At 35.3% G+C, this 26,213-nt stretch overlaps 1 protein-coding gene across 1 annotated transcript; it reads right to left on the reverse strand.

Moving 5' to 3' along the window:
• LOC122056263 (serine/threonine-protein phosphatase PP2A catalytic subunit-like) lies at positions 1 to 26,213 on the reverse strand. The gene is made up of 11 exons (XM_042618136.1): positions 25,932 to 26,213; positions 23,554 to 23,610; positions 21,353 to 21,436; positions 9,680 to 9,751; positions 7,735 to 7,806; positions 7,548 to 7,588; positions 2,012 to 2,078; positions 1,475 to 1,666; positions 1,306 to 1,395; positions 1,112 to 1,219; positions 1 to 523 (listed from the first exon to the last, which is right to left on the reverse strand). The coding sequence occupies exons 1-11, from the start codon at positions 26,025 to 26,027 to the stop codon at positions 458 to 460; spliced, it is 945 nt and encodes a 314-aa protein (XP_042474070.1). The 5' UTR covers positions 26,028 to 26,213; the 3' UTR covers positions 1 to 457.

Below are 26,213 nucleotides of genomic sequence, written 5' to 3' on the forward strand. Positions count from 1 at the left end.
TATAACCTGAAGTTGTTCTACCAAGATGAATCAATATTAGGACAACAAATATACAGAAATTAAAGAACAAGAACTGAAAGGTTAGCTGAATCTATGAATTTGCTAAAGCAGTGTGCAAGTTGAAATGAACCCTCTACAGAATTTAGAAACTGAAAAATAAATAAAGAGAGAGAAGGGAAATGGGAATGAATATCACGACACTTCGGAATAACAAAGGCTGCTCTCCTAGAGCTGCATGGTTACCCCCGCCATCCCCAACCATGATGAAACCCCCTTACAGATTAATGACCACCACTTGCCGCTTTCAACATGATTATGCATGAAACTACCAAACTCTAGCAGTTTGGAATACGAATGTCAAGCTGATCCTAGGATCTAAGATGTCAGCAACCAAAAGGCAAATTAGCTAGCAGTAATTGCTGTGAGAAATCAAGAATATAACTAGTAATTAGCGGACTCAGAGAAAGTAATCGGGTGTTCTGCGAGTCACATCTGGCTCTCCTCTCCTGGGTGCCGGCTCAAACTGCAATAGAACAATCACATTGATTATGAAAATTGTTTATTATCCATTTACAAAACCAAACTAGATCACTAAAGATGTCTGAAAAATTTTATGGGAAAAATCCACAAGGCAGTAATTCTTTGCACCATGATTACTTGACCTTAAAAAGGAAGAAAAAAGAAAGTGCCGCAGAGAGCTGGCAAATGTACCCGTCAGTTGTCACTCACCCTTAACACAATAGGTGGAGCATGATGTTTAGGAATTTTATCTAGACTAAGAACAAGTAGCTCCTTCCAGGAGAGAACAATATACACAACTTCCTAGTTAGAGAAAGTACAAATTGATAATTTCTAGCAACCAGAGTAACTTATGTTGAAGTTAGTATTTATACCAAATAAAAAAGAAGCAAAATATGTTTATATTGCAAAATTTTTGTGGCATCAATTTGTATCTTAATCTAAATGCCCAAATGTTTTGACAGTGTTGACTGTATACCTATCAAATATTACAATCAAAACATCCAGATGAAATAATATATAAATCACGGAGAATTATCAATTTTAACACACCAACACAGAATAGAGATGCATGAGAGAGAAAGAGAGTTACCTGAATGAATGTATGACCTTTACAGTCATCAACTTCCAAGATGGAGGCCATATTTCCACACCTATAGCAATAATTTGGGGCACTGAATATGGTAACCACCTTTTGGTCCTATTTGGAAACAAAACCAACTATAAGAATCAGGGCTTTAAAATTTTGAGCAGAAAACACTGAAAAGGATAAAAATAGCTAAGTACATGTCCCCAGTTGTATCCTTCCATGACTAATTGATGTGCTCTGGCTATCAGCTTAAGGTTATTAGTATGATTGAATTGTTCAGATATATCCTGAGATTGAAATTACCCAAGGTTGCTAAGTAAAGACAAGTAACCACAATCATAATGAAACAAAAGCATAACATTTTACTTGGCCAAATGTATATCCAGCACCACGAGGAGAAATACCCCAACCACATCTGTCATCAGGATCAGACCATAAAAGATCACACATAGCTCCCTCGTGTGGAACTTCTTGAACACGATCAAAGTTCCGTATGCCATCAAGGGTTTCAACAGATGGAGATAGCCCACCATGCAGGCAAAATATTTCTGATTCGACCTGAAAAGACAACAAAGAGGTTCTCATTATAGGATCGACAAACCAGAGACATTCATGATCCACATCAATGAACCATATTTGTCCCAACTATTTGAGGTCAACTACATAAATTTTATCCCTCCATTGCGCTTCATGTAAAGCTATCACGGCTATATACAAATCAAGTCTACTTTATTGCATTGGCTAATGTTTATATCATCTCCAAGGTATTAAAAGGTGGTTACATGCAATAAGCGGTCAACCCACAGCTTAGTGCCTAGACGGTAGTTAAAAGTTAGGCGATCAAAATTAAAATAATATTTAAATAGAGAAGACAAACAGATATGCAATGTTTAGAGTACTAACCAAGGCTGTCAATGGGAAATAATCAAATAAATCAGTGAAGGTCTTCCATACATTTGCACTGCCATATCTGTCATCAAATAATGAAAGAAAACATTCTAAGGAACTAAAGAACAACGAATACTGTGAAAACTAGACCAAGTTGAAATTGATATGCCTGAAGTTTACAGTACAATCGGAGTGCAAATCAAGAAGTTTCATGGTTTTGTTTTCTGTAGAACCAAAAATATATGCAAAACCAGTAAGGAGGATGGATTATATATTTGACTTTGATGCTTAATGACTGTGAAAGGTAATAAAATAGAAATGCTTTACAAACTCAACAACGACGAGAAAGATGAGACCTTGCATCTGCACCTTCTAAACCAATGCTTGTTATCTTGCCCCAAAATGGGAAGTGTTAAAGCTAAACATTCATCCTAATATTATCACCCGCAAAGAACAACACATTGTTCCAAGGAAACTTGGTACAAAATGTGTCACTCCAAAAAGTACATTAAGTATCACTTAATCTGGATTAATCAGAACCACCTAATGAGTTCAATGGAGTAATAAGTACAAATAATATAAACTTAATACTCATTAGTTGTTGTTTTTGTAATTTGTATTAATCCAACCACCTAGTCATTGAAAAAAAGGTGAAAATCATCTAGAGAAGGAAGTGAATTACTTACTAAAACACTAAACAATTTCACAAGTATCACTTTCTTCAAAACTACTAAGGGGACATGAGATCTTGTTGGATTGAAGGGAGGAGGTTGGTGGGTGAATGGGTGAATAACCAACGGTTTAACTTCTACAAAAGATTAGTGCACAATAATCAAGAAACAACAAAACACAAATATGAAAGCAAATAAACAAGACATTCAAACAAGAGTTTTTATATGGTTCGGAACCCTCGGCTCCTATTCCATGGCCAATGACCCTTGGCAAATCATTCCATGAAATCCACTAGCTTTCTCCTCCCAGATAACCTTTTGTTACAAATAGAACTTTTGGTACAAGAGAAGAATTACAGGGCAAGAGAAATAGAGTGAAAAGGTTTGAGAATTAGCAATATATAAGCACTTTGATTAAGTCATTTCCTAGCTCTTTAACCCCTATTTATAGTCCTTGATCAAGTCCTCATTTAGCCTTCATAATATCTTTCCATTTGTTCCGTTGATTGTTTCATCCTACCAATCTACTATTTTTTCCTCCACAACAGCTTTACCAATTACTTCGGTTATCTAAAATCATCTTGCTAAAACTTCTAGAATATCGTCGTTGTACCAAATTATCTGTAAAATACGACACCCCAAATAATAAATAAATAATAAGGTTATTTGAGGAAATATTTTTATTGAAATTTTCAGGAATTTTTAGAAATTTTCTAGAATTTAATCGGAGCTCATATGGCGTATTTAGAGGGGATGCATTCATGGGCCCGAGAAAAGTCTGTTTGGGATACCCGGAGGTGGGAGTTGATTGAGGAATAAACTTAGGTTTTGATTTATTAAACCTAAGTTATATATGTTTATATAAAAATCTAATCTTCTTCCCCTCCTTCTCACGCCGACGCCCCCTTCCCGATACCTTCTCCCCCCTCTTCATCACCGACTTCTTCCCCCAAGCCTCACCTCGCGATGTCGCCCCCTCCAGCCGGCGATCTCTCCCTCATGTGCGAGCACAGCAACCGATCTTTCTTCCTCGCGCGCAAGCAACGAAGCAGCCGGCGATCTTCTTTCCCTCACGCGGGCACCAACCGACCTCTCTCCATGCTGTGCCCCCAATGGATCCGGCAAGTATCTCTTCTAGGTAGTTACGGTGTAGGGCTAATCGGTTAGGCTGAGTCTGAAGTTTTTGGGGATCGATGGTGCGGCGATGAGGTTTTTGTTTCAAGCGATCGTTTTCTTCAGATCCGGCGTTGCTTTCGGGTACTGGTTTTATTTTTCTTTAGTTCGTGTGCTACAGAAGAACTTGACAGAGGTTTCACATTTCTTCTTGTTGTTTCGCAATCTTGAAGGATTACTCTCGTTTCTATGCTCACCTTATCTTTGGATCTGGATTTAAGTTTCCATATTAGTGTTGGATCAATGTTTTAGCATAGTACTACCTTTATGGACAGTTTTGGGATTCTGAGTGTAGGGATGTTAGGTTGCGAGTTTTCTATGTGATTTGATTCTTTGTGATGATGCAGTACTGTTGTGATCTTGGTTTCTTGAGTTGTTTAGTCCGAAATTTTAGTGTGGGAGTTGTGTGGAGTACAACTGATTGTTGGTAACTTATTCTTGAGGTGTGGTAGCTAGTTAAATCTGAATTATGAATTCTGAATTTAGAATCTCGTTGCGGATTTGTATGCTTAATTGATGATGGTTTTGGGATTTCGGTTTCCGTTGTTAGTATGAATAGTTTGGCACGATTTCAATTGTTTCTGTAGGAAGCTTAAACTGGGCATGCTCCAAATGAATCTGCCACATGTATTTAGATGAACAGATTTGAGAGCTTGTAAATGGTTTTAGGTTTCTGGAGTTACTCTTTTCAAAGGTTTCTTCCATTGATGATTGAATGGGATAGGGTGGCTGTGGCCTTTGGCGAATAGATTTAGTTGGTGGGAATGTGTTTTCAATGGGCTTTTCGGTTCTTTGTTGGTTCCAGATTTGTTTGGACAAATTTGAAGGCGTTGTATTGATTTCATTTGCATATTCTCCTTGCTCTGGCTGCAGAAATTTCAGAACAGATTTGAAGGTGAACTCTTTTTCACGTGGGTTTTCGCTTCTTGTATTGGCTGCAGATTTGGTGGACAGATTTCAAAGGTTGTGAGTCGATTCGGAATGTCATTTTCATTTCTGCAAAGTAGCTTGGTGTTGGGTCAGATTTGGAATTTCTGATTTGAGTTGTCTATTTGAAGTCGAGATGGATTAATTAGGGTTAAACCAATTTAATTCTGATTTATATGGTTAATCGAGGATCGTATTTGATTTATAATTACCTAATCGAATTAGGATTGGATTTTGGGGTTTAGCTAGTTGATGTATATGTGATTAGCTAAACCATATATCATATTATTTGCAGGACGTTGATTTGAGATGAGCGTATCGACGTAAGATTACTTATCACGATCGGCAGATAAAAGCGGGTACTTCTTACTTTAACTCTATAGTTCTTTGAACTTGGTGCATGAACTATTTTTGGATAAGGACTATTTTCCTTGACTCCACTCTTATTTTTCCTGCGCTTGATACTTCCACGTGATCTTTGAGATATTCATTTCCATATCTATACCGTCTCTTGTTGTTGTCCATGATAAGTAGCAGGTACTAGATACCATGTTTGTATGCTTTGACTGTTGTTTATTTATGTACTATATTGAGCATGCTGGCTTCATGTAGCATACCTAATTTCTGCTTATATTTGTATGATGATTGTTGCATTTGGCGCATCATATCATGGCATACATGTCAACGACCAATTCTCCCTTGCAGTCGAGAGAGTCGTTGACCAGGGCCACATCCTCGGCCACTCGAGAGAGTGGTAGCTGGAGTTGATGCCGCTTGTCCTGTCGTGTCGCACTCGGCCACTCATGGATAGTGGTAGCTGGAGTACGAGCAGCAAGGGCCCCCGTCGCAGATGTAGCTAGTTAGCTACTATGCAACTGTCCCCTCGGCCACTCGTGAGAGTGGTAGCTGGAGTGGTGTACAGTCTGTCATTGACCCGGCCTCTCGACCATACAGGGGTCATGGTGCAGAGAGGTGGGCGGGAGTGACCATCCGTGCATACGCTGTTATTATACTTGCTTTAGCTGTTGCTGTTTACATATGCTGTTATTGCTTACTTGTTATGGTTTACTTGTGCTGATATGTTTCCTTATGTTAAGATATGCTATCATGGTAGGTGGTTAGACATTGATTTATTTATTAGAAATGTTTATATACCTTACATGTTACCTCTGTAGCTATGAGCAGTACTGTAGCAGATTAGTACTACTTCCGACCTTCTCTTACTAGCCTAGGATATGGTTTCAGGTATGAGTATTTATTATGGTTTTATTTTAGTATCTGCTACCTCCCTTATGAGACTGTATTCCTTTTGGCACGCTCTATTTGTTTATTATGTTCATGCACTATCTTTCCTTACCCGCTGAGTTCCAATACTCACCACCTCGCAAATTGGTTTTCCTTCGCCAAGTAACAGGTAGATGATTGAGAAGTTGCTTGGAGAGTCCCGGCTGCCAGTCCCACATTACACTCGAAGACAGTTACTTTTCAATCGTATTTCTATTTGGTAGTATAGTGATACTGCGCATTTTATTTTTCAATAAGTCGATGTGGATTTTGGAGTCTAGTGTGGTGATCGCAAGTATTTTCGGTTAGTGACTTTGTTGGTTTTACATTCGTATTATTTTATGATTTTCTGCTACGTTTACGTTCAGCCATGTGGGCTGTTATCAGACTGTATGGTTGTGTTTACTTTTAGCCGTGTGGGCTTATTATACTGCGTGGTTGTTTTATTCATTTTTGTCCAGCCGGGTAGGCTGAGATTATTAAACTGCGTGTTATGTTGTTTCTATTTTATGTATGTTCAGCCGTGTGGGCTGATGGTTATATAGATGTATTATGTGTATTTATTGTTTCAGATTGTCACCCGTACAAGGAGGCTCCTCTGGGGCGTGACATTATCTATTCCGTTGTAACCCTATAATTGTTCATTAGTCAACGTAATCTTCCCCGGGACCCCGCATTAGTGAAAGCTTCTTACACCGAACTATCCTTAGTCAACTTAATCTTCCATCAGTTGAAATTGTTTCTTTCATCGACTCAAACTGACATCAATTGACTGTATGTTTGTTGACAAGTCAACCTTGTCGTCTACCTTATAAACAGAAGCAAGCAACAACATTTTGTTCCCTTTTCATTTAACCTGAGTCGACTCTGAATCAAGCTTCACTCAACGGTATCACTAAGGTCATTTCTATGGTTAATTCATGTGTAATCTAGCCCACGGTAAACCTTTTTAAAAATCACTCACACTCAACTTTGTGCGAAATAAAAATACCAAGAGTATACTCTTCCAAAACTTCATATGCCAAAATGTTTTGCTTCTGAATTTTCCTCTTTTGTCAAACATAGTAACCCTTGACCTGGACTTCCATTTGCCACGCATCTGATGACTCTTGATGTGTCAAGACTTCCTCTATTGTTTATACTTGTGTCTCAAGAATCCTACACCTACACAAGAATCCTACACTTGGACAGTTGGCACGCCTCACTAATAAAGACAATATTTTCTAAGCTTCACCCTTTGTCCAAACATTAAAACCAGTTAAGGACATGATTGCACCAACATATATTAAGTTAATGAAGTATATTTTAATGCTCAAAATGGAACAAGTGCATAAGTAATCCACATTTAATTTGAATTACACACAAATCAACAAGTTAACACCAAATCTGATGGAAAATCAGCAAACAAATAAATGCTAGAAATTGTCACTATAGGATAAATAAGTAAAAATGTGATATTGATGAAGATGAAACCACGGATAAAAGTGAATACTTACTTTCTTAAGCATTCATCATAAAATCCATAAACTTGAGTAATCTGCAATGTGACACTAGATTCAGTTTGCATAAAAAAATCCACAATAGTAATTTGTCATTAGTCAATTTCTTTACTTTATAAACATGTTAATATATAGTCCTTCTGTCAGTAAAAAAAAAGAGTTCTTTCAGAGAAGTGTTGCATACCTGACGACTTTCATGATTTCCTCTGAGAATGGTAATTCTTTGAGGATATCGAACCTTGAGGGCCACCAAAAGCTTAAATGCCAACAGGTTAGTGCAATACATTATATACTCATCTGAGTGTGTTGAATTTTAGAACAATTAAAAAATATAATGTCCCAAAGGGAACAATAGGAAAATTATATCATTGCAATAAAACATCATTTGCTTTGAGTTCAAATAATAAAAATACTTGGTTAGCAACAATAAAACAAGAAAAAATTCTTAAATAGAAATGATGATATAGCGTAGAGAATAGAGCCCAATGGCGTAGAAAGGTAATAAAGCTTGGTTGTTGTTGTTGGTGCTACTTTGAGTTCAATGTAGTGAGTCATGTTAAACAATGCAATATACAATTGATATGGCAAAATATAATGATTACCAAGACATTAGACGATTCAACTTGCATTTCCAGTTACCTACCGTGGTGGATGACTAGCATAACCAGTGGCCATACAACAGCATGGACAATCATAGAAAGAAGCAGGTTTCAGGCAGAAGAAAAACAACCGACAAAAACTCACACGACTAACTTTTTTAAAATGATACTCCCTAGGGTGAAGCCGACAAGTGACCCATGAGACATAGCAAAATCAGACATAACATGAAAGGCCAAAAAAAGGAAATGCAGAGCTGTAGCTTGTTCAAGTTGATAAAAACCAGCGAACATAAATGTCATGCAACATATTTAAGGATTTGACAAACAATAATTCAACATGCTCATCATGAAATTAATTAGTAATGAGAATGATTACAGATTGTCAGTATCAAACATGAGAGTCATGCTACAGAAACAAGCTTTTTTTCCAAGAAAATGAATAGGGGGTTTTCTTTAGGGGGAAAATACATACCTAAAAGTAAGCAAGCCATGTAATGTTGCACGTCTCAAGTAGTTGTTAACTTGTACAGTAGGGAGTCAAGGGGCTCAATAAATCATTTTGCTCATATATCTAATTCTGATGGGCACCATCATTTGCAAACCACATAATGACCCTAGGCTTATCGCTTTCTAGACATGTACCAAAGTAAGTTAATGCTTCTGAAATGGTCTGAATAAACATTTTTTTTTGGCTCTCTCTTTCTTCCTTTCACCTTAAACATATCTCTCCTGTACTTCTCCTGAGAAATGACCATGTCAATGGGGTACCTATTATATGCAGCTCCATAGCAACAACTGGTGTTTGACTGAAGAGTAAATTATCAAGTTCTTTTCTGAAAACTTGAGAAAAAGTCAGAAGAAAAGGAGAGAGGAAGGAAAGAGGGGAGAAAAGAAGGAAAATGAATGGCAAACGGAATCCCTTCAATATTTGAGGAATAAAAAACATCCAAGAATGAAAGAAAAGGAAGCAGACTTCCCTTGCACTCTAAATTTAGTTTGCCAAGCAAGAAATTCCAAATCCTTCCTCTCCCTCTGCCTTCTTTCCCAGCAAATCTCTCAGTCCATATAGCACTTTAAACAATATTGACTTTTAAGTTGCAACATAAGTATCATGATCTCTTCACATGCACATACACATGGAGTTGCAGCTGAATCATTCTTACCCTTTGATGAGGAATAATAGACAGACATAAATATCCATCATATGAACCCTTCATCATTATCCTCCCAACAACTAGAGGGAAAAAAATTGCCTTTTTGATGGATTAATGTTTAAAAAAATAACCTTGCATAGAATCACAATTGAAGGATAAGAAATATCCAGCAACCTTGAATAGTTAGGACTGACAAAGCTTAATTAATATGAAGATGTTGTTATATGATAAACCTAGAAAGTGATATATGCATTATACACAAATTGAATGCCCCATGGATATTATAATCTTACCGAAATCTAGAGGAGAAAAATAGTAGTGTGTAGAGAGAAAAATCAGTATGATGTATAGTAAAACAAATGTAGAGATTTCTTACCGTTACAGTTTCAACAGAATAGTACCCACGGTCCACATAATCACCCATAAATAAGTAATTTGTATCTGGACACTAGCAAAATTGGAAAGAAATAAATCAATCAGATATTAAAAAAAATATATCATCATATTTAAATACATCAGTAATTAAATTTAAGTGTGTGGTGTATAATAGCATATTTATAGACTTAATATAATCAGTCAATAAAGTTTGACTTGAGCAGTTGATCATCGAGATATATGCACTCAGGGATTGGGGGGCTTAATTGAATGAAATCATTAAGAGCCCTATTCATCAAGGCATCACAATCGGTATGACAATGGAGCATGTTAGAGTAGGTGTAGAAAAGAATGACACAACTCTTCCACACAACGTGATTGCCCCATAAATCTGTAAATTTAGGTTTTAAGTAAACCGTTTATGGCTTGTAATTGAGTAGATCTTATTGCAGTTCTGTAGATTGACCCGTGATGACTTTCACAATGTTTATCAATTGATAATTTAATATAAAATTAATGCATATAATTCATAAATATATGTCTATTATTTTATACATTTTAATTTAAATTTATACAAATTTATTAAAATTAAAATTAAATTTACGTAATGATCTCTAGGGCATATTTATTAAAATTAAAATTAAATTTACCGTGTTCATATTACAAAGTTTGGCTCATTTAGGTTTGGAAATAATGTGTCGTGGGCCACCCATTAGGGTGGATATGAATTTTTGTCCTTGCCCTGAATTAGCAGTTGGGTGGGGCAAGGTAGTTGGGTCACATAATGATCTCTAGGGCATTATGTGATTCAGTAGGGCAAGACAGGAAAAATATTTATATAAATAAATACAACAAGTGTAAAATTCTATGTAGAGTATGACATATCAGGCGGTCTGAGTGGTGGTCAAATCCTCTCCACAACCCTCATCCTACCCTAGTCACGTTGTCCCTTTGAAAGCTGAAAATTACATTGTCCCCTTTGAATGTTTAAATTTTGTGTATTTGCAATTGCAAAAAAAATTCAAATTTCATATATTAACTACAAATATTACAATTTTCAAAAGGAATATAATAACAACAACCAACAACAACCAAGCCTTTTCCCACTAGGTGGGGTCGGCTAGATCATTCATTGAATATTTGTCATAGTTTGACGCTGGCTGGCAACCTAACGCAACCCTCCTCCTTTATCCGGGCTTGGGACCGGCCATGACCGGTCATCATGGGCGGAGTTTCAAAAGGAATATAATGTGATCAATAAAATTAAATTAATTTTTACTGATTGTATGCCAAATAATAATGGGATCATGTATATGGGTGTAACAATTTCCCTTTTGTCAAAATAAGATACCAACATATTCCTCTCAACTTAGTGTTCGAGCCAACCAAATCCTGAGTAATTATTCTTTTCAATCCCCTGAGAGGACCACGAATCTGATGTGACCTCCCTCCCTTGCCTTCCTTGCCTTTTTATATTTGTTCACTGTCTTTACGAATCTTGCAATCACTATATTTTGTAGATTTAGATGCAACCTAAGAAAAGATACATATTATCATTGCCGAACCTACTCAAGTGCTCCTACAACAAGACCCAACTCACTTTATGGAGGCTTCTATCATCAATCCCAGCAATTAGCAAATGAAGAAGGGAGGGGGGAGGCTCAATTGAGAGACACTAGGGCACAAGCAATGCGATGACCGAGATTAAGCCTCCTGGGACATTGAGCCTTCTTACTCCACCAGAACTTCACCCTCTACCTCTAGTCTTTCCTCCTTTATGCTCTCATGAGAGTGTTTTGCCTCCCTTGTTCACTGTAAAGTCACTCTCTCCCCTTCCTCGATGGACCCCTTACCGATCCTACAAATTGTGGTCACGACATCGAGGCAACTGAACCAAGTTGTTATACATCAAAGATGGAAAAAGGAACAAACATAAATGCATGACAAATGCTAATATAGCACAAAAGTGAAGCTATTAATAAAAGTTATTAAAAAAAACAAACTATAGAAAAAAGGGAGGTTAACAAATGTTAAAAAGTCAAAGCTAGGAGACCAAATTTAGAAGAAAAAAACAAAAAAAAAAATATGATAGTTATGACACATTTGTTTTCACAATCTTTGTCAAGTTTTTGTTTCTCCTCTTTTAGCCAAATTCTAGTTTGTTTCTTCAACTATTTCATTTAGGAGTGCACTCTAATGTCAAATTTTTACTCTCTCATGGAATCTTTTTCATAAATCAGAATAAAATGACCAAAATTCAATCTAATTTTGTTGGCAATTCTTTATAAATTGCAATCTCAAAAGTTATTGTTTTATCTCTTCTAGTACCTCTTTCTCCTCTTGAGTAAATGTTACATCTGACATCTTCTCCTTTTTCTCAGAGTAATATCAAGCTTATGTGTCTCCTTATATTTGTTTCCTTGCCATCCTTGACAATTGTGGGCTTCATCATTGCAAACTCCAAAGTCTAGTGGTATCATCAATTTGATTAAGAATTAAGACTATCATATTGAATCTTTTAAAGATCAGATTAACTCAACAAACTCTCTTTCAAAGAATACGACCAGATACAATTCAGAGTATTACATCATCGAAGCCACTCAAGTTACACAATCGATTATGTCTTTGTTGTCTTTGTAATTTCATCTCAATATCATATCAATTTAGTTTTCTATTTGTGACACAGTGTAATAAGCTAGCCATCAATCAATACCTCACACCTATATTGCAACTCAAGGGGAATTCTTAGAATTAATAGATGTATGCGAGTTTATAGTTTTTATTCAAAATATTTGATTATTGGAATCGTATAAGTGGGTGTAATAATTTTTTTTTAACCAATAATACAATCTTATCCCTCACATCTTTGATAGTGATTCCTATGTTTATCTTATATTACTTAATGATCCTAATATCAATTAGAATTTCCCTCATCATAAAACCAATTTATTATGAAATACATAATGAAATTTATACACGTTTAAGATAGTGCGGATATGTACTTAGACGACCAATAAATGCTCTATTTAGGCGATACGAAACTATGACAAATGTGCATATCAAATTAGAAAGAGGAAAACAAAAAACAAACTTTGTTAGCAACAATAAAATAAGATAAAATTTATTTATATATAAATGATGATATAGTAGGGGGATAGAACACGTGTAGAAGGATCGATATAGCCGACCCCACCTAGTGGGATAAGGCTTAGTTGTTGTTGTCAAGGATTGAAATCTCGAACCATGTCACTAGAAACGAACGGTTTTTACCGTTCCGACATGAGACGGGCAAAGCACACACAACAATTTCGCATGGATCATTAACGAAAGGTTTTTAACGTTCCGACACAGGATCGACACAGCACACACAACAATTTCGTGTGCATCATCCCATGTGTCACACACGGACAACAAAAGAAAAGAAGAAGGAATCAAGCATCGACGAAAAATTAGCTAGGCGAGGCCATCGGTGAGGCAACGACAAGGCAAGAAAAAAATCATAGGGAAGGGGAGGAGGCAGAAGAATCATGAGGCGCAAGGGGGAGAAGGCGAAATCGGGAAATACGCGAGGAAAAGAGCAAAAGTAGGATTTTTTAAAAGTTTTAATTAAAACCGTTAAATTATATATATAATTTCTAATTAATTATCATATAATTATAATTATATAAATTAATAATCAATTAGATAAATAGTTAATTAATTAATATAATTATAATATATAATTTTATTATTTTAAATTAAAATATAAAAAAATAAAGTAAAAATAGATAATTTATATAATATATAGTTATATAATTTAAAATAATTTTAAAATTAAACTTTAAATTATTTTTATAAATTAAAAATAGATTAAAATTTTATAAAAATATTTAAAATAATTTTGAAATTTTATAAATAATTCTAAAAAAATAATTGTTAAAAATTTAAAAATATATATAAAAATATAAATTTTTTAAATAAATTTGATTTCAGAATACAAAATATATATATATATATATATATATATATATAGAGTTGTGATATGCTGTGCGTCGCACAGTGCGCGACTGCGCGCGCAGCATATCACTTTTCTAATTTTTTTTTAAATTTGAATTAAAAAAATCAATAATTTTATATATAAATTCCTAATATATAAATATATCCCCTAAACATATTATAATACTCCATAAATATTTAAATTTATTTCATTTTTAATTTTTCTTTTTACTAAACACTATAATCCAATTAGGATGCCAGAACCCTAGAGGTAAAATCTTAAAAAAAAAAAAAAACTTGAAATTATAACCCAATTGGGAAGCATGAACCCTAAAATAAAATCTTAAAAAATATTTTAATTAATTTTTTTAATTCAAAATTTTAAAAAATAATAATAATAAATGATAGCATACGATATCTATTATTTCGATTTTGAATTTTAAAAAATCAATAATTCCTCATATATAAATCCCTAATCCATGAATATATCCCCTAAACACATTACAATACTCCATAAATACTTAAATTTATTTTATTTTTAATTTTTCTTTTTACTAAATACTATAACCCAATTAGGAAATCTGAACCCTAGAGGTAAAATTTTAAAAAAAAATCTTGCGCCTTAAATCCTATAACCCAATTGGGAAACATGAACCCTAGAAATAAAATTTTTAAAAAATATTTTAATTATTTTTTTAATTCAAAATTTAAAAAAAAATTATAAAGAAAAAAAAAAAGTATTGATATCCTACGCGACGCGCACAGTCGCGTACTGTGTGCGTTGCGCAGGATATCATGACTATATATATATATATATATATACACACACACACACACACACACACAAAACAACCAAACCATATCCCACTAAATGGGGTCGGCTATATGGATCCTTTTACGTCATTGAACTCTATCTCCTACTATATCATTATATATACTTAAATAAATTTTAGCTTGTTTTATTGTTGTTAACCAAGTCTTTTTTTATCTTCCTCTTCATCATTTGATATGTGTGTTTGTCATAGTTTCACATCGCATAACTGAAGTATTTATTGGTCATCTAAATACATGCTCATACCTTAATATCCTTATCTCTACAACTCTTATTTTCTGCTCATGTGCTCTAGTCATATTTCAACATTCAGCTTTATATAACATAGCAAGTATAACTGCGGTTTTGTAGAACTTTCCTTAAAGTTTTAGAAGTATTTTATGATTAAATAAAACACCTGACGCTCTCCTCTATTTCAATCATCTTGCTTGTATTCTATGTAAGGTATCTCTCTAAATCCCTCCATCATTTTACAAAAATAATCTTAAATATTTAAAACTCTCGGTTCCGGATAACTCATCATCTCCTATCTTAACAATTGTCTCGTTACGTCTAATATTGCTAAACTTAAATTCAATATATTCTGTCTTTATTCTACTAAGCATAAAACCTTTTCCTATAGTATTTTCCGCCAAGATTATAATTTAATATTTACTCCTACACATGTTTCATCTACAAACAACATGCATCATGATACTGTGTCTAGAATGTGTATAGTGAGTTCGTCTATAATTAATAGAGACTTAGAGTTGATCCTTGATATAACTCTATCTTTATTGAAAATACTTCAGTTACTCCGCCTGAAGTCTTTACTCTGGTCATTATATCCTCGTACATATTCTTAATTAGTTCAATATATATTAGCTCTTTTTTAGAATTTTTCATATAATTTCTCTTGAAACTCTATCATAATCTTTTTCTAAGTATAGATCTTGTTAGTTCAATATCATAAGTAAATCTTGTTTTTGCTCCTGATATTTTTCAATTAGTTGTCTAAGAAGATGTATAGCTTCTATTGTTGACTTTCCATGCATGAATCTAAATTAATTTTCGGTCACCGTAGTCTCCTTAATTTTTTTTATTACTTTTTCCTAAAGTTTAATGGTATAACTCATTAGTTTAATACCTCTTTTGCATAATTTTGTACGTCTCTCTTATTTTTATATAAGGAAACTAGAGTACTTATCCTTCATTGATCAGATATTTTTTTCGTTTTCAATATCATATTAAATAATTTTATAAGTCATTTAATACCTTATTTTCCTAGGCACTTCCATACCTCTATCGAAATATGTCAACGACTTTTCCATTATACATCTCATTTAAAGCTTATTCTATTTCTGAAGTTTAAATTTTACGATAAAAATTTAAATTTCTATATTCATTTGACCTACTTAAATTACCTAAGTTAAGTTGGTCGCCTAAACATTCATTAAAAAGTTGATAAAAATACCTCTTCCACCACTCTTTCATTTCTCCATCATTTACTAGTACCCTATTACAATCATCTTTAATACATTTTATTTAAATAAGATTTCTTGTCTTCCTTTCTCTCACGTTAACTATTCTATAAATGTCTTTTTTAGAGGTGTCAAAAATGAATCCAACACGACGACCCAACCCGAGTCAACCCGAAAAAAATCAGGTTCGGGTTGGGCATTTTCGGGTTCAGGTTCGGGTCGGATTTGAGTTGAAGGGTTGGAGAGTTAAAAAATATTTGGGTTGGGTCGGGTTCTGGTTGACCCGGGTTGACCTAAATATAGGTTTTAGTAGATTTTTTTGGGGTTAAATCTAATTTCATTTTGAAAATTAAGATATTTTTATGTATATTAATATCATGTTTGTATGATAATGATGGAGTATTGAGATAAAAGTGAAGAATTATAGGAAAATTAGCCCAAAAACGTCATTTTGAATCAGATTTTTGGGTTATCTAGGTCAGGTTCGGGTTGATCGGGTTGGTCGGGTTCGAGTTCGGGTTTACGTGTTTTGGGTTGAACTCAGGTTTGGGTCGGGTTCGAGTTCGGTTAAAAAAAACTCAACCCGACCCAACCCGACTCGACCCATCCGAATTGACACCCTTAGTCTCTTTCCCCTTATTTTGTATCTAATTTTTTATATAATCGTTAAAAATTTCATTATTTGTTTCATTTACTACTTTTTTAGTGTCTTTCTTGGCTATTATATATTTTTTAAAATTTTCCTTGTTCTTACAAATATATAATTTTTTATAAATTGTTCATTTTTTCCTTCACTTTCTCGTGTACTTTCTCATCCCACCACCAAGATTCCTTATTTAATGGTGCACGTCCCTTTGACTCACCGAGTACAACTACTATTTTCAACTTTGATACCATCTTATCCCATGTTGTATTAGAGTCACCATATATTTCACCTAATACTTGTACTTTTACCTTCTCCTTAAATATATTTTGCTTCCTATCCTTTAGCTTCCACCACTTAATTTTAAGAGTTATATATATTTTCTTTTTATTGATATTATACTTGAGGCATATATCCAACACTACTAACCTATATTGGATAATTAAGCTTTCTCTAAGGTTCCTAAGCATAAGAAAATCAATTTGCGATTTATTATTCCACTTTTGAACGTGATTAAGTGTTCTCTTTTCTGAAAAAAATGTATTAGTTACCATAAGATCATATGCTATCGCAAAATCTAATATAGTTTTCCCTTCTTCATTTCTCGTTCCAAACACATAATCCCCATATACCCTCTCATATTCCTCATTTTTCAATCCGGCATGTCCATTTAGATCACCTCCTATTACAATCATTTCATTTGGCGAAATATTTTGTAATACTTCATCTAAATCGTCTCAAAACCTTGATTTAGTAACTTCATCTAATCCTATTTGCAGTGCATATACACTAATTATGTTCATAATTTCTTTCGTCATTATTATCTTAAGAGTTATAATTCGATTATCTTTTCTAACTACTCCTACAACTTCATCCTTTAACGAACAATCTACAACAATACTCACTCCATGTCATGCTTTATTCTTTCCTGTGTACCATAACTTAAAACTCAAGTTCTCTATCATCTTTGCCATAACTAATTCTTCTCCTAATCATCGTATCTACTACCTCCATTGATTTAGTGAGGATTCTTATTCCTATGTTCCATGTTTCAAATCTTAGACTATTAATTTTCCTATCATATTTGTTATTATCAAACCTATAGCGTGGGAACTCTTGCCTATTTAACACTGCATCCAAGTTCGGTCCTTGCCGATACGTTACAATCAGATCATGTAACGTGAATTCTTGCATATTTAGTACTTCACCCGAGGTCTAGGAATGTAGCAGTCCTTGCTGAGAAGTTACAGTCGGACCCTGCAACATGTTCCTTCCGAGGAACAACCTAGTATTAGTACAATAGTTTAATGAATCTATTCATTGAACATTTGTTATAGTTTTAATGTTGGCTAGCAACCAAACGCAACCCTCCTCCTTTATCCGAGCTTGGGACCGACCATGACTAGTTCGTCATGGCCGGAGTTATTAATTTATATAATATATATTTATAAATATTCTAAATTATATATATATATATTTTTTAGAATATTTATAAATATATATTATATAAATTAATAATTAATTAAATAAATAAATAATTTATATAATTATTATATATAAATTAGGATTAATTTATATAATTATTATAGATAATAATTTTTTAATCTTAGAAACAATTTGAGATTTAAAATCATGAATATTAACATACTTAGCTATCTACTTTTAAATTCTTGCTTTCTAAGCATATTGATGTGAGATGGATGTGGAGTCATGTGAGCAAGAGGGGTATTTTGGGGATTTCATTGAGTTGCCCCTTTTAGGGCAGGTTTTTGACGAAGGAAAAGGGAGCCCTCTCTTTTTCCTCTCGAACACGCATTATTGCACTCAAGCATCATCATCCCCTCCTCGTCGACGCCTGCTAGAATGTCATCATCCTCACTCATGACCTCTCACACTCACGCACGCCGCCACAAGGGACTTATCTTCCCTTTCTTTGGAGCGGCTGTCGTCGAACCCTCACTACCGCTACCGGCCTGGTCGACCGCATTGCCATAGTTGCCCACAAATTGCACCGTCACCTCCGTCAGACATCGTTTCTTTTCTCTGCCTGTCACCGGCCACTACGGCCACGTGCCTCCTCGCCCTCACACGCCTCCATAAGCTCGTAGTAGTCACCACCGTAGAGGACAGGCACCCTCATCACATCATCCAAGAGCCCCTCTTCGCTGCCCTCGCCTCTTATCGTTGATACCGTCGTGCCTGGCGTAGATCCTTGGTTGTCGACGACGATGATCTGGCTTTTGATCCATACTGTCGTATACTTCTAACGTTGATCCGCCACATATCCGCCGCAGCCCGACGTTTGTTCCACCAATCCAATATTCCACTCAGCCTCGCCGATCGAACCCATCTTCGGCTTCTGAGCCTCCGTCGTCGATCGGGCCTCTGAGCCCTCGTTGTACTCCGCCTCCACTGTCAATCGAGCCTCCAAGCCCTCACTAGCACTACTAACCTACAGATTAGCACTCTATTCATCTCCCCGATAGAGCCCAGCTCCTCGACCAAATCCTCCAAGGGCCCAACTCCCCAATCAGATTCTCCAAGGGCCTAGCTCCCCGATCGAATATTCCAGGGGCCAGCTCCCTACTCGGATACTCCAGGGCCTAGCTCCCCGATCAGATATCCAATTCACATCTGATCGGCCCTGCCACTCAGATGCTTTGGCTCACCTCCACTCAGACCCGACGCCTCTCCAAGGCCCAAATATCCCTACATTTTGGCACATGGACTGACATGACACATGGAATAGTATAGCAGACGTAGCGTGATCTCACGAGATCTTCTACAATGCCAAATATGATTAATGAGACCTTCTGATATGGCAATGGGATATCTTTCTTATGATACATCTTGTCAGAAGCACACCATCCCCTCTCACAACCGCGGATGTGGCATCTCTCTCTTTCAGATTATAAAAAGTCTCACCCCCGCAGGCTAAGATATGGGCACACATTTACTTATATACACGCACGTCTATAGGGGTATAAATAAACCAAGCCGCTCATGAGCTATTCGAAGCTCAATTCGATAAAAGCTCGTTTGAGCTCATTTAATGAGACTTATTAAGATAAATAAACCAAGCTCAAGCTTCACAATAAGCGACTCGTTAGCTCGTGAACATGTTCGATAGTAAGCTCATGAATCAACTTTTAAATGAAAAAATAATAGTTTTGATACTGAATTTATAGATTTTACACTTATGGAAATATAGACAAATATATTAACTATATTTATTAGAATAAAATTATAAATTTTATTAAGAATATTATAATTTTCTTTAAATATATAATTTAGTTTTTAATGAATATTTAAATTTATAATTTATATTTATTAAGCCCGTTTAGGCTCGATAAAAGCTCGAATAAGCTTGTGAGCCATGAATATATTCGTTAAATAAAGCTCGAGCTCGGCTCGATCATAAACGAGTCAAACTCAAACATTCAAGAGTTCAGCTCGGCTCAGCTCGATTACACTCTTACGCGTCTATAGAGATACATATTACTTTACTGTATTGTTTATCTTCTTCATTTTCATCGTCGAAAATCTAACTTGAGCGTCAAAGTGGAAGGTCGGGGGCACCCTCAATCACTCCTCTAACACTTTATTTCCCCCTTTGCTTGTCTGCTAAAAGTCTTGTAGGCATTGTTAACCAGGGACTTTTGGAGATTCTTGACTCCCTGTTCTTGGTTTTTTCTTAGAGGTCCAGTGATTCAGTCAACTTAGAAAAAAGCTCATCCCCTTCTTCCTCTTTGTCATGGCGACTTGGTCTAGATTACAGCCAGCTCACTGGCATTCCAGACATTACCAATTTAGATGGGATCACATATGAAATATATATTTTTGTTGATATGAATGTCTGATCTTTATGCCTAGGAAATGCTTTAGAATATCTATCCTTTCTTTTGGTATATATATATATCGAAACCGTATCAGCACGGCACGATACAGTATCGAAACTATATTGTTCTAGTCTGAACCGAAACCTCGGTATGTGTCGAGATTTTAAACCTTGGTTGTTGTTGTTGTATGCTACTTTGCAAAATACAACATTAAATACTAATGATTACTTAGTTAATGTCAGTTGATTGGCATGTTAGCAAGTTCTTAGTCACTGTAACGGTGTACATTCCAAAATGAAGTTTGAATGAAAAAATAGAAAAAATAATAAGTTTGTAAGGACATGCAATTATGCCTCCACATTTTGAGGCGTGACAGGCCGTGGGTTGTAGGAGGAGACAGCCATGCACTAAGAACTATAAGGTTCAATTTAGTAGCAGCTCATCATCCTCAAAATGGTTGACGGATAGTATGTTCCAGCTTAACATCTCCCCATCCTGGATGCACTGAACCTCATGTCCTAACAATGGTTGACAGAATGCTAGAGAGTTAGCTTGGGATGTAAAAAGATCAACAAGGATTTCCTGCCCTTTTCCCTAAAAACTGGGTAGACAAGTTTGAACAAAAACTCACCAATATTTTACTAGGAAACCTGAACTCAAAGTATTGATACAGATCTAGGTGTAGAATAAATCTAATTACCAAATGGGAACATAAAGTCAAGAGGATCATTAGACAAAGTGTCCAAATAAACTAAATGTTTCCCCTCAACTTCTCCATCGTCTTTTTAATTTGCTTCCAAGTAAATGAGAGAAACTCATTCCGTCTTGTTTTTATCCCAATTTTTAACCCAAGAATACGAGAAGGCTTAACCAATGAAATGATTTATGGTCATTGTTCATCAAATGTCAAGGAAAGAAATAGTACCTTGCCTCCAATTCGAAACAGTTCTGCCAGATCATGAAATTGCCCATGAATGTCACCACAAATTGTCACAGGGCTCTTCACTGGCTGCAATAAGATTAATTCGCTATGTTAGCAGCGATTCCTACATAGTTCTATTATGTTGACTACACAACAAAATAAGCTTTGTGCCCCAACCATTGAGGTTAACTAAATGGACCTAATCTTTTCCATTGAGTATATTAGAAGTAGAAAAAGGTACAACTTATTTGTTAAGGGAATCAAAAAACCACAATCAAGATCAATAGAAAGGTATATAAAATTGTCATACAAAAGACAAACATGACTAAATATGAATTAAGAATTCTTCATATTCATCTGCATTGTAACAGTTATCAAAAATCATTAAAAAGGGCAGTCCGGTGCACGAACCTCCCACTATGCGAGGTCCAGGGAAGGATCCATTGTACGCAGCATTACCTTGCTTTTTGCAAGAGGTTGTTTCCAGAATTCGAACCCGTGACCTTTTGGTCACAAAGTAATAACTTTACCGTTGCGCCAAGACTCCCCTTCACATATCTTCCAAAAATAGAGTCCATCACAACAATAGCCGGCCATGAGGCAAGCGAAAGTGCGAGGGGGCTTAAATCAATAGAGCCACTTCAAAAATCATTATGAATCAAAAATCATTGACCATGTTGAGAGGATGCCTAAATGATGGAAACCAAGCGATCTAACACAAGCAAACCTTTACCCCATTATGTTGATTTATATAATCGTCTGAGCGGGATGCTGAAAACATAGCATTTGAGCAAATCATAGAACAGTGGCAAAAAAGTATAGTTGCATTTACAAACCATAGTTTTGCAATAAAGGATCGTGTTAAGATGATCCAAACAATTGCATATATTCCTAAGTTGAAAACATAACCAATTCAAGGTGCAATGTGTAGGAAAAGAAACCAACTTTAATTGATAGGCTAGCACAAATTTATACTCTGCAATTTGCACATCAGTTTCCTTGTATAAGAAAAACTGATAATCAATATTCTACCAATGTTGCATGAATGTTCTCCACAGTCAAAAGACCGCCCAAGCAGAACAATAGTCTAGCGAGAGAGTATCATTCCTATAATGATGCATCATTGATCCATCCAAATCAAAATCCTTAAATAAAAGCCACCATATAAATTAAAAGGAGTCTCTAGTTATCATAGCATTCATGAAACATTTCTATACAACAATAAAGTTAATTGCTTGTCCAGAGCCTACATGACAAAGGATAGATGCTAAATGGTTAGGGTAGTAGTGCTCTCATGACATACTAGAGGCAAGCAATTGTTTCCTCAAACAAATCAAACTAGAATATAATTTCAATTAAATATGGCAGCTTTTATTATAATGCCTCATTTTCAATTGGGTTGAAAATTAACAAAACAGTGATAGAGTTGTCTAGTTGATGAGTATGTTTGCTCCTATGTGTCAACTTTGGCTAACTGTTTTTTTGCTGGCAAAACCAAGGCTGTGGAGATGAATCCTTTCTGCACACTAGTAACTCCGATGAACAGATTTTTGAGATCTGTGTTTTATATCTTCTAATAGAGTAATCCGACATTCAGTTACAATATCATAACTTCTTAACAGTAGGACATCACATGTTAAATAAAATGTTGGCGTGCAACAAAACAAACTAATGCCCTGGTCTATAGCAATTTGGAATTTAGGATACATTTAGAAACACATAGAAATACATTAGAAGAAGCAATTTAGGATACAAGAAAAACAACAAGCATACAACTCATTACTACTCTTAGCACCATGTAAGATTTGCCTAACCAATGAGACCAAAACATGATCTAACCAAGTTCTGATCATATGATATTACAAAGAACAGATAATTTGACCAATTATCATGAGGAATAACAATTTTCCCAACCATTACAAACAGCTTCCCATGCAAAAAAAAAGTAATACCAAAGGTATATAAATTTTAGTTTGCATTTAGGCATTATCAGAATTTTCTTAATCTACATAGAAATACAATACTATTGCTATCAAAGAAAATTAAAAAAAAAAGATGGATTTATTTTAGAGAAGATAAAACTTGTGAAAGCTGAAGGTACTGTCAGAAGCTAAAAGCCAAATATGCAGACTTAAATCTATTCAAAGATATATAGAAAAAAAAGAAGCATGTGATCCATGATGTTGCCTAGAAGTATTCCTCACCTGGACATTGCTTTCTTGCATCAACACCTCTTTGGCTTTCTGACACAAGACTCTAACCTATATGGCAATAGCAATACCAAAGTTGAAGAATAAGCCAACAATGTTTTACAAGAATTGAAATGATCACTTGGTAAAAGCTACAGAATGCAGATAGCTGTGTATAAACATAATTGAAATAGAATTTATTTACCAAGCATATCTAGGAAACTTTTCTTGGTTGTTAGTGCAAACAGAATAAAGTGAGTTAGAAACAAGGGGATTAACTAAAGGAAATAAAACAATATACTTAGAGCTTTAAATGCATCCGTATAGGCACAGTTCATACAATCCTAAATCACTCATTAGACAAAAAAAACTTCTTTTTTTGTTTATACAAAATCTCACTCTCTTCCTCAGATGTTTCTTGGTTGAAATAACTAATTATCTCTAGATGTTTTAGCAACTAAATCTACTACCAAGCTCGACCCCAATGGTATCTTATTTTGTACTACCCATAAATAATCATTCCTTCCATCCTTTTTCAATAAGTGTTATGGCTGCAGATAATTGTCCATGGTTAAATATATAGAGGAGCTCATCTGTGAAGAAGATAACTAATAACATAAGATGTCCTAGCATTGGATGTGAGAGACTGCCAGATCTCTAGTCTATATACATTATACAATACTAGGAGATAGAAAATTTTGTGTCCAAATTCATGTAATGCACCTTCTATCATTTCTTTTTCTACACTTTTGTCTCACATAAAAACTCCTCCCATTTGAACCTAGTCCAATACTTACCTATAAATATACAACTATTACATCAAGAACCACCAACCTGCACCTATAAACTTAGTTCATAAAAATATATTAACACAATCATTCTTCCTATTTAAAACTATTGAAGTATATAAGAAACCAGTTTAGGTTAAAATACAAATAAGGGCTGTTTTTTTTAAAACTAAGTAAACTTAGTTCGTAAAAACCACTACCACAATAATTCTTCCTATTTAAACAATTGGTCATTTTCTGAAGTGAAATTACAAATAAGGGTGATTTATTAAAACTAAGCATACTATAGTACTTATTCTTTGAACTAATTAAACTGTAATTTGCTAAAAAAAAAATCTCATTGCTTCAAGTGCCATGAGTATGAAACATGACATAAGTGATAGCTTCCCTTCTTGTTCATCAGTTCTTTGTATTCAAATTAAGTTAAATATGCACCAAATCCATCATCTAAAAAGGACAGCCCGATGCACGAAGCTCCTGCCGATGCGGGTCCTGAGGAGGATCTATTGTACGCAGTCTTACCCTACTTTGCAAGAGGTTATTTCCGAGACTCGAACTCGTGATTTCTAAGTCACACGGCAACAACTTTACCATTGCGCCAAAGCTCCCCTTCTAAATTCATCATCTCATTGCTAATTTATTCTACAAAACATTAAGTGGATTTAGCTAATAGATTACATTTTAACAGCTGAATCCATTAATGACCTGAAAAGTATGTAACAGTATATGTGTATGTACTGAGGTGATATGCATATGAGGAAGTAGTCTTTGGAATGAATGAGTGAAACCAATCTTAGGCTAATAAGCAATCTTTTGTTGAATAATAGTTAGCGTTGACAATTATAATAACATTTTGGGACCCTTATGTAAAATATAAATAATACCCAACCTATGACAAAAGAAAATAAACAGACACGTCAACTTATAATTGAAACTCTGATACCATCGGCTTCCAACCATAACACGTATATAGCTAAACCGATTATTTACAACAACAGAAAATAGGAAGCTTATTTCGGATCCAGCGGTGCCCAGGGCTGGCTCAGTTGGTAAGTGCATGAGATAATGACTGGTCAGGGGGTCAAAACTCAACAGAGGATTTCATCACCTCTGCAGGGCAGCCCATGCACTTGCCAATTTGGGTTCCTGAACTCTCTCTCTCTCTCTCTCTCTCTGTTGGTAAGTGCATGAGATAATGACTGGTCAGGGGGTCAAAACTCAACAGAGGATTTCATCACCTCTGCAGGGCAGCCCGTGCACTTGCCAATTTGGGTTCCTGAACTCTCTCTCTCTCTCTCTCTCTCTCTCTCTATGGTGTGGGCAGTGGCGCTAATGTGGCAGTACGAATCCAGCATAAGTATAGAAATAAATCTAAACATGTAGGAAATCATAACCCTGATCAAATAAGAGATCCCTAAATCCTTTAGATTACTGGGCATCCTGTAGAGATCATATATTCAACAAAAAACTAAAAAATCAACTTTGATTCATCGAGATCCACGCGGAATCGACTCTGTCCGAGGCAGGAACAAGGAGCAACCACCAAAAATGATCAAGCATTTAAACGATATCTTAGAGAAATCGAAGAAGAGAGTAAGAGCTAACCTCCTGTTCCGACAGCGGTTTGCACTGCATAAGCTGCTCGATCTGCTCGTCGAGGTTGTCATGGGAGCTGGACGCCGGGACCGAATTCGCGCTCATTTCTTCTCCTCTCCGCCTCCAATCGGAACCCTAGCAGGATATCCTCGTCCCGGCGAGTACAATTCCCTCGCTCTTCCTCTGAAACGAATCTACCTCGGCGAGAGATGAACAAAAGGAAAAATGGTTGGGGGAAAAAAATCAAAGAGAAGGAAACCTTTGGATCTTTCGCCCATTAATTTGTGTCCG

This window comes from Zingiber officinale, chromosome 3B (genome assembly GCF_018446385.1).
Source record: "Zingiber officinale cultivar Zhangliang chromosome 3B, Zo_v1.1, whole genome shotgun sequence".
NCBI classification, from domain to species: domain Eukaryota; kingdom Viridiplantae; phylum Streptophyta; class Magnoliopsida; order Zingiberales; family Zingiberaceae; genus Zingiber; species Zingiber officinale.

What these genes read in the sequence shown, in the direction of transcription:
- LOC122056263 (XM_042618136.1), bottom strand. Translation starts at nt 26,027, where the DNA reads ATGAGCGCGAATTCGGTCCCGGCGTCCAGCTCCCATGACAACCTCGAC. An exon ending in GAAATCATGAAAGTCGTCAG is followed by an intron (nt 7,589 to 7,734) that starts GTATGCAACACT and finishes GTCACATTGCAG; the next exon opens with ATTACTCAAGTTTATGGATT. An exon ending in ATTTCCCATTGACAGCCTTG is followed by an intron (nt 1,667 to 2,011) that starts GTTAGTACTCTA and finishes TTGTCTTTTCAG; the next exon opens with GTCGAATCAGAAATATTTTG.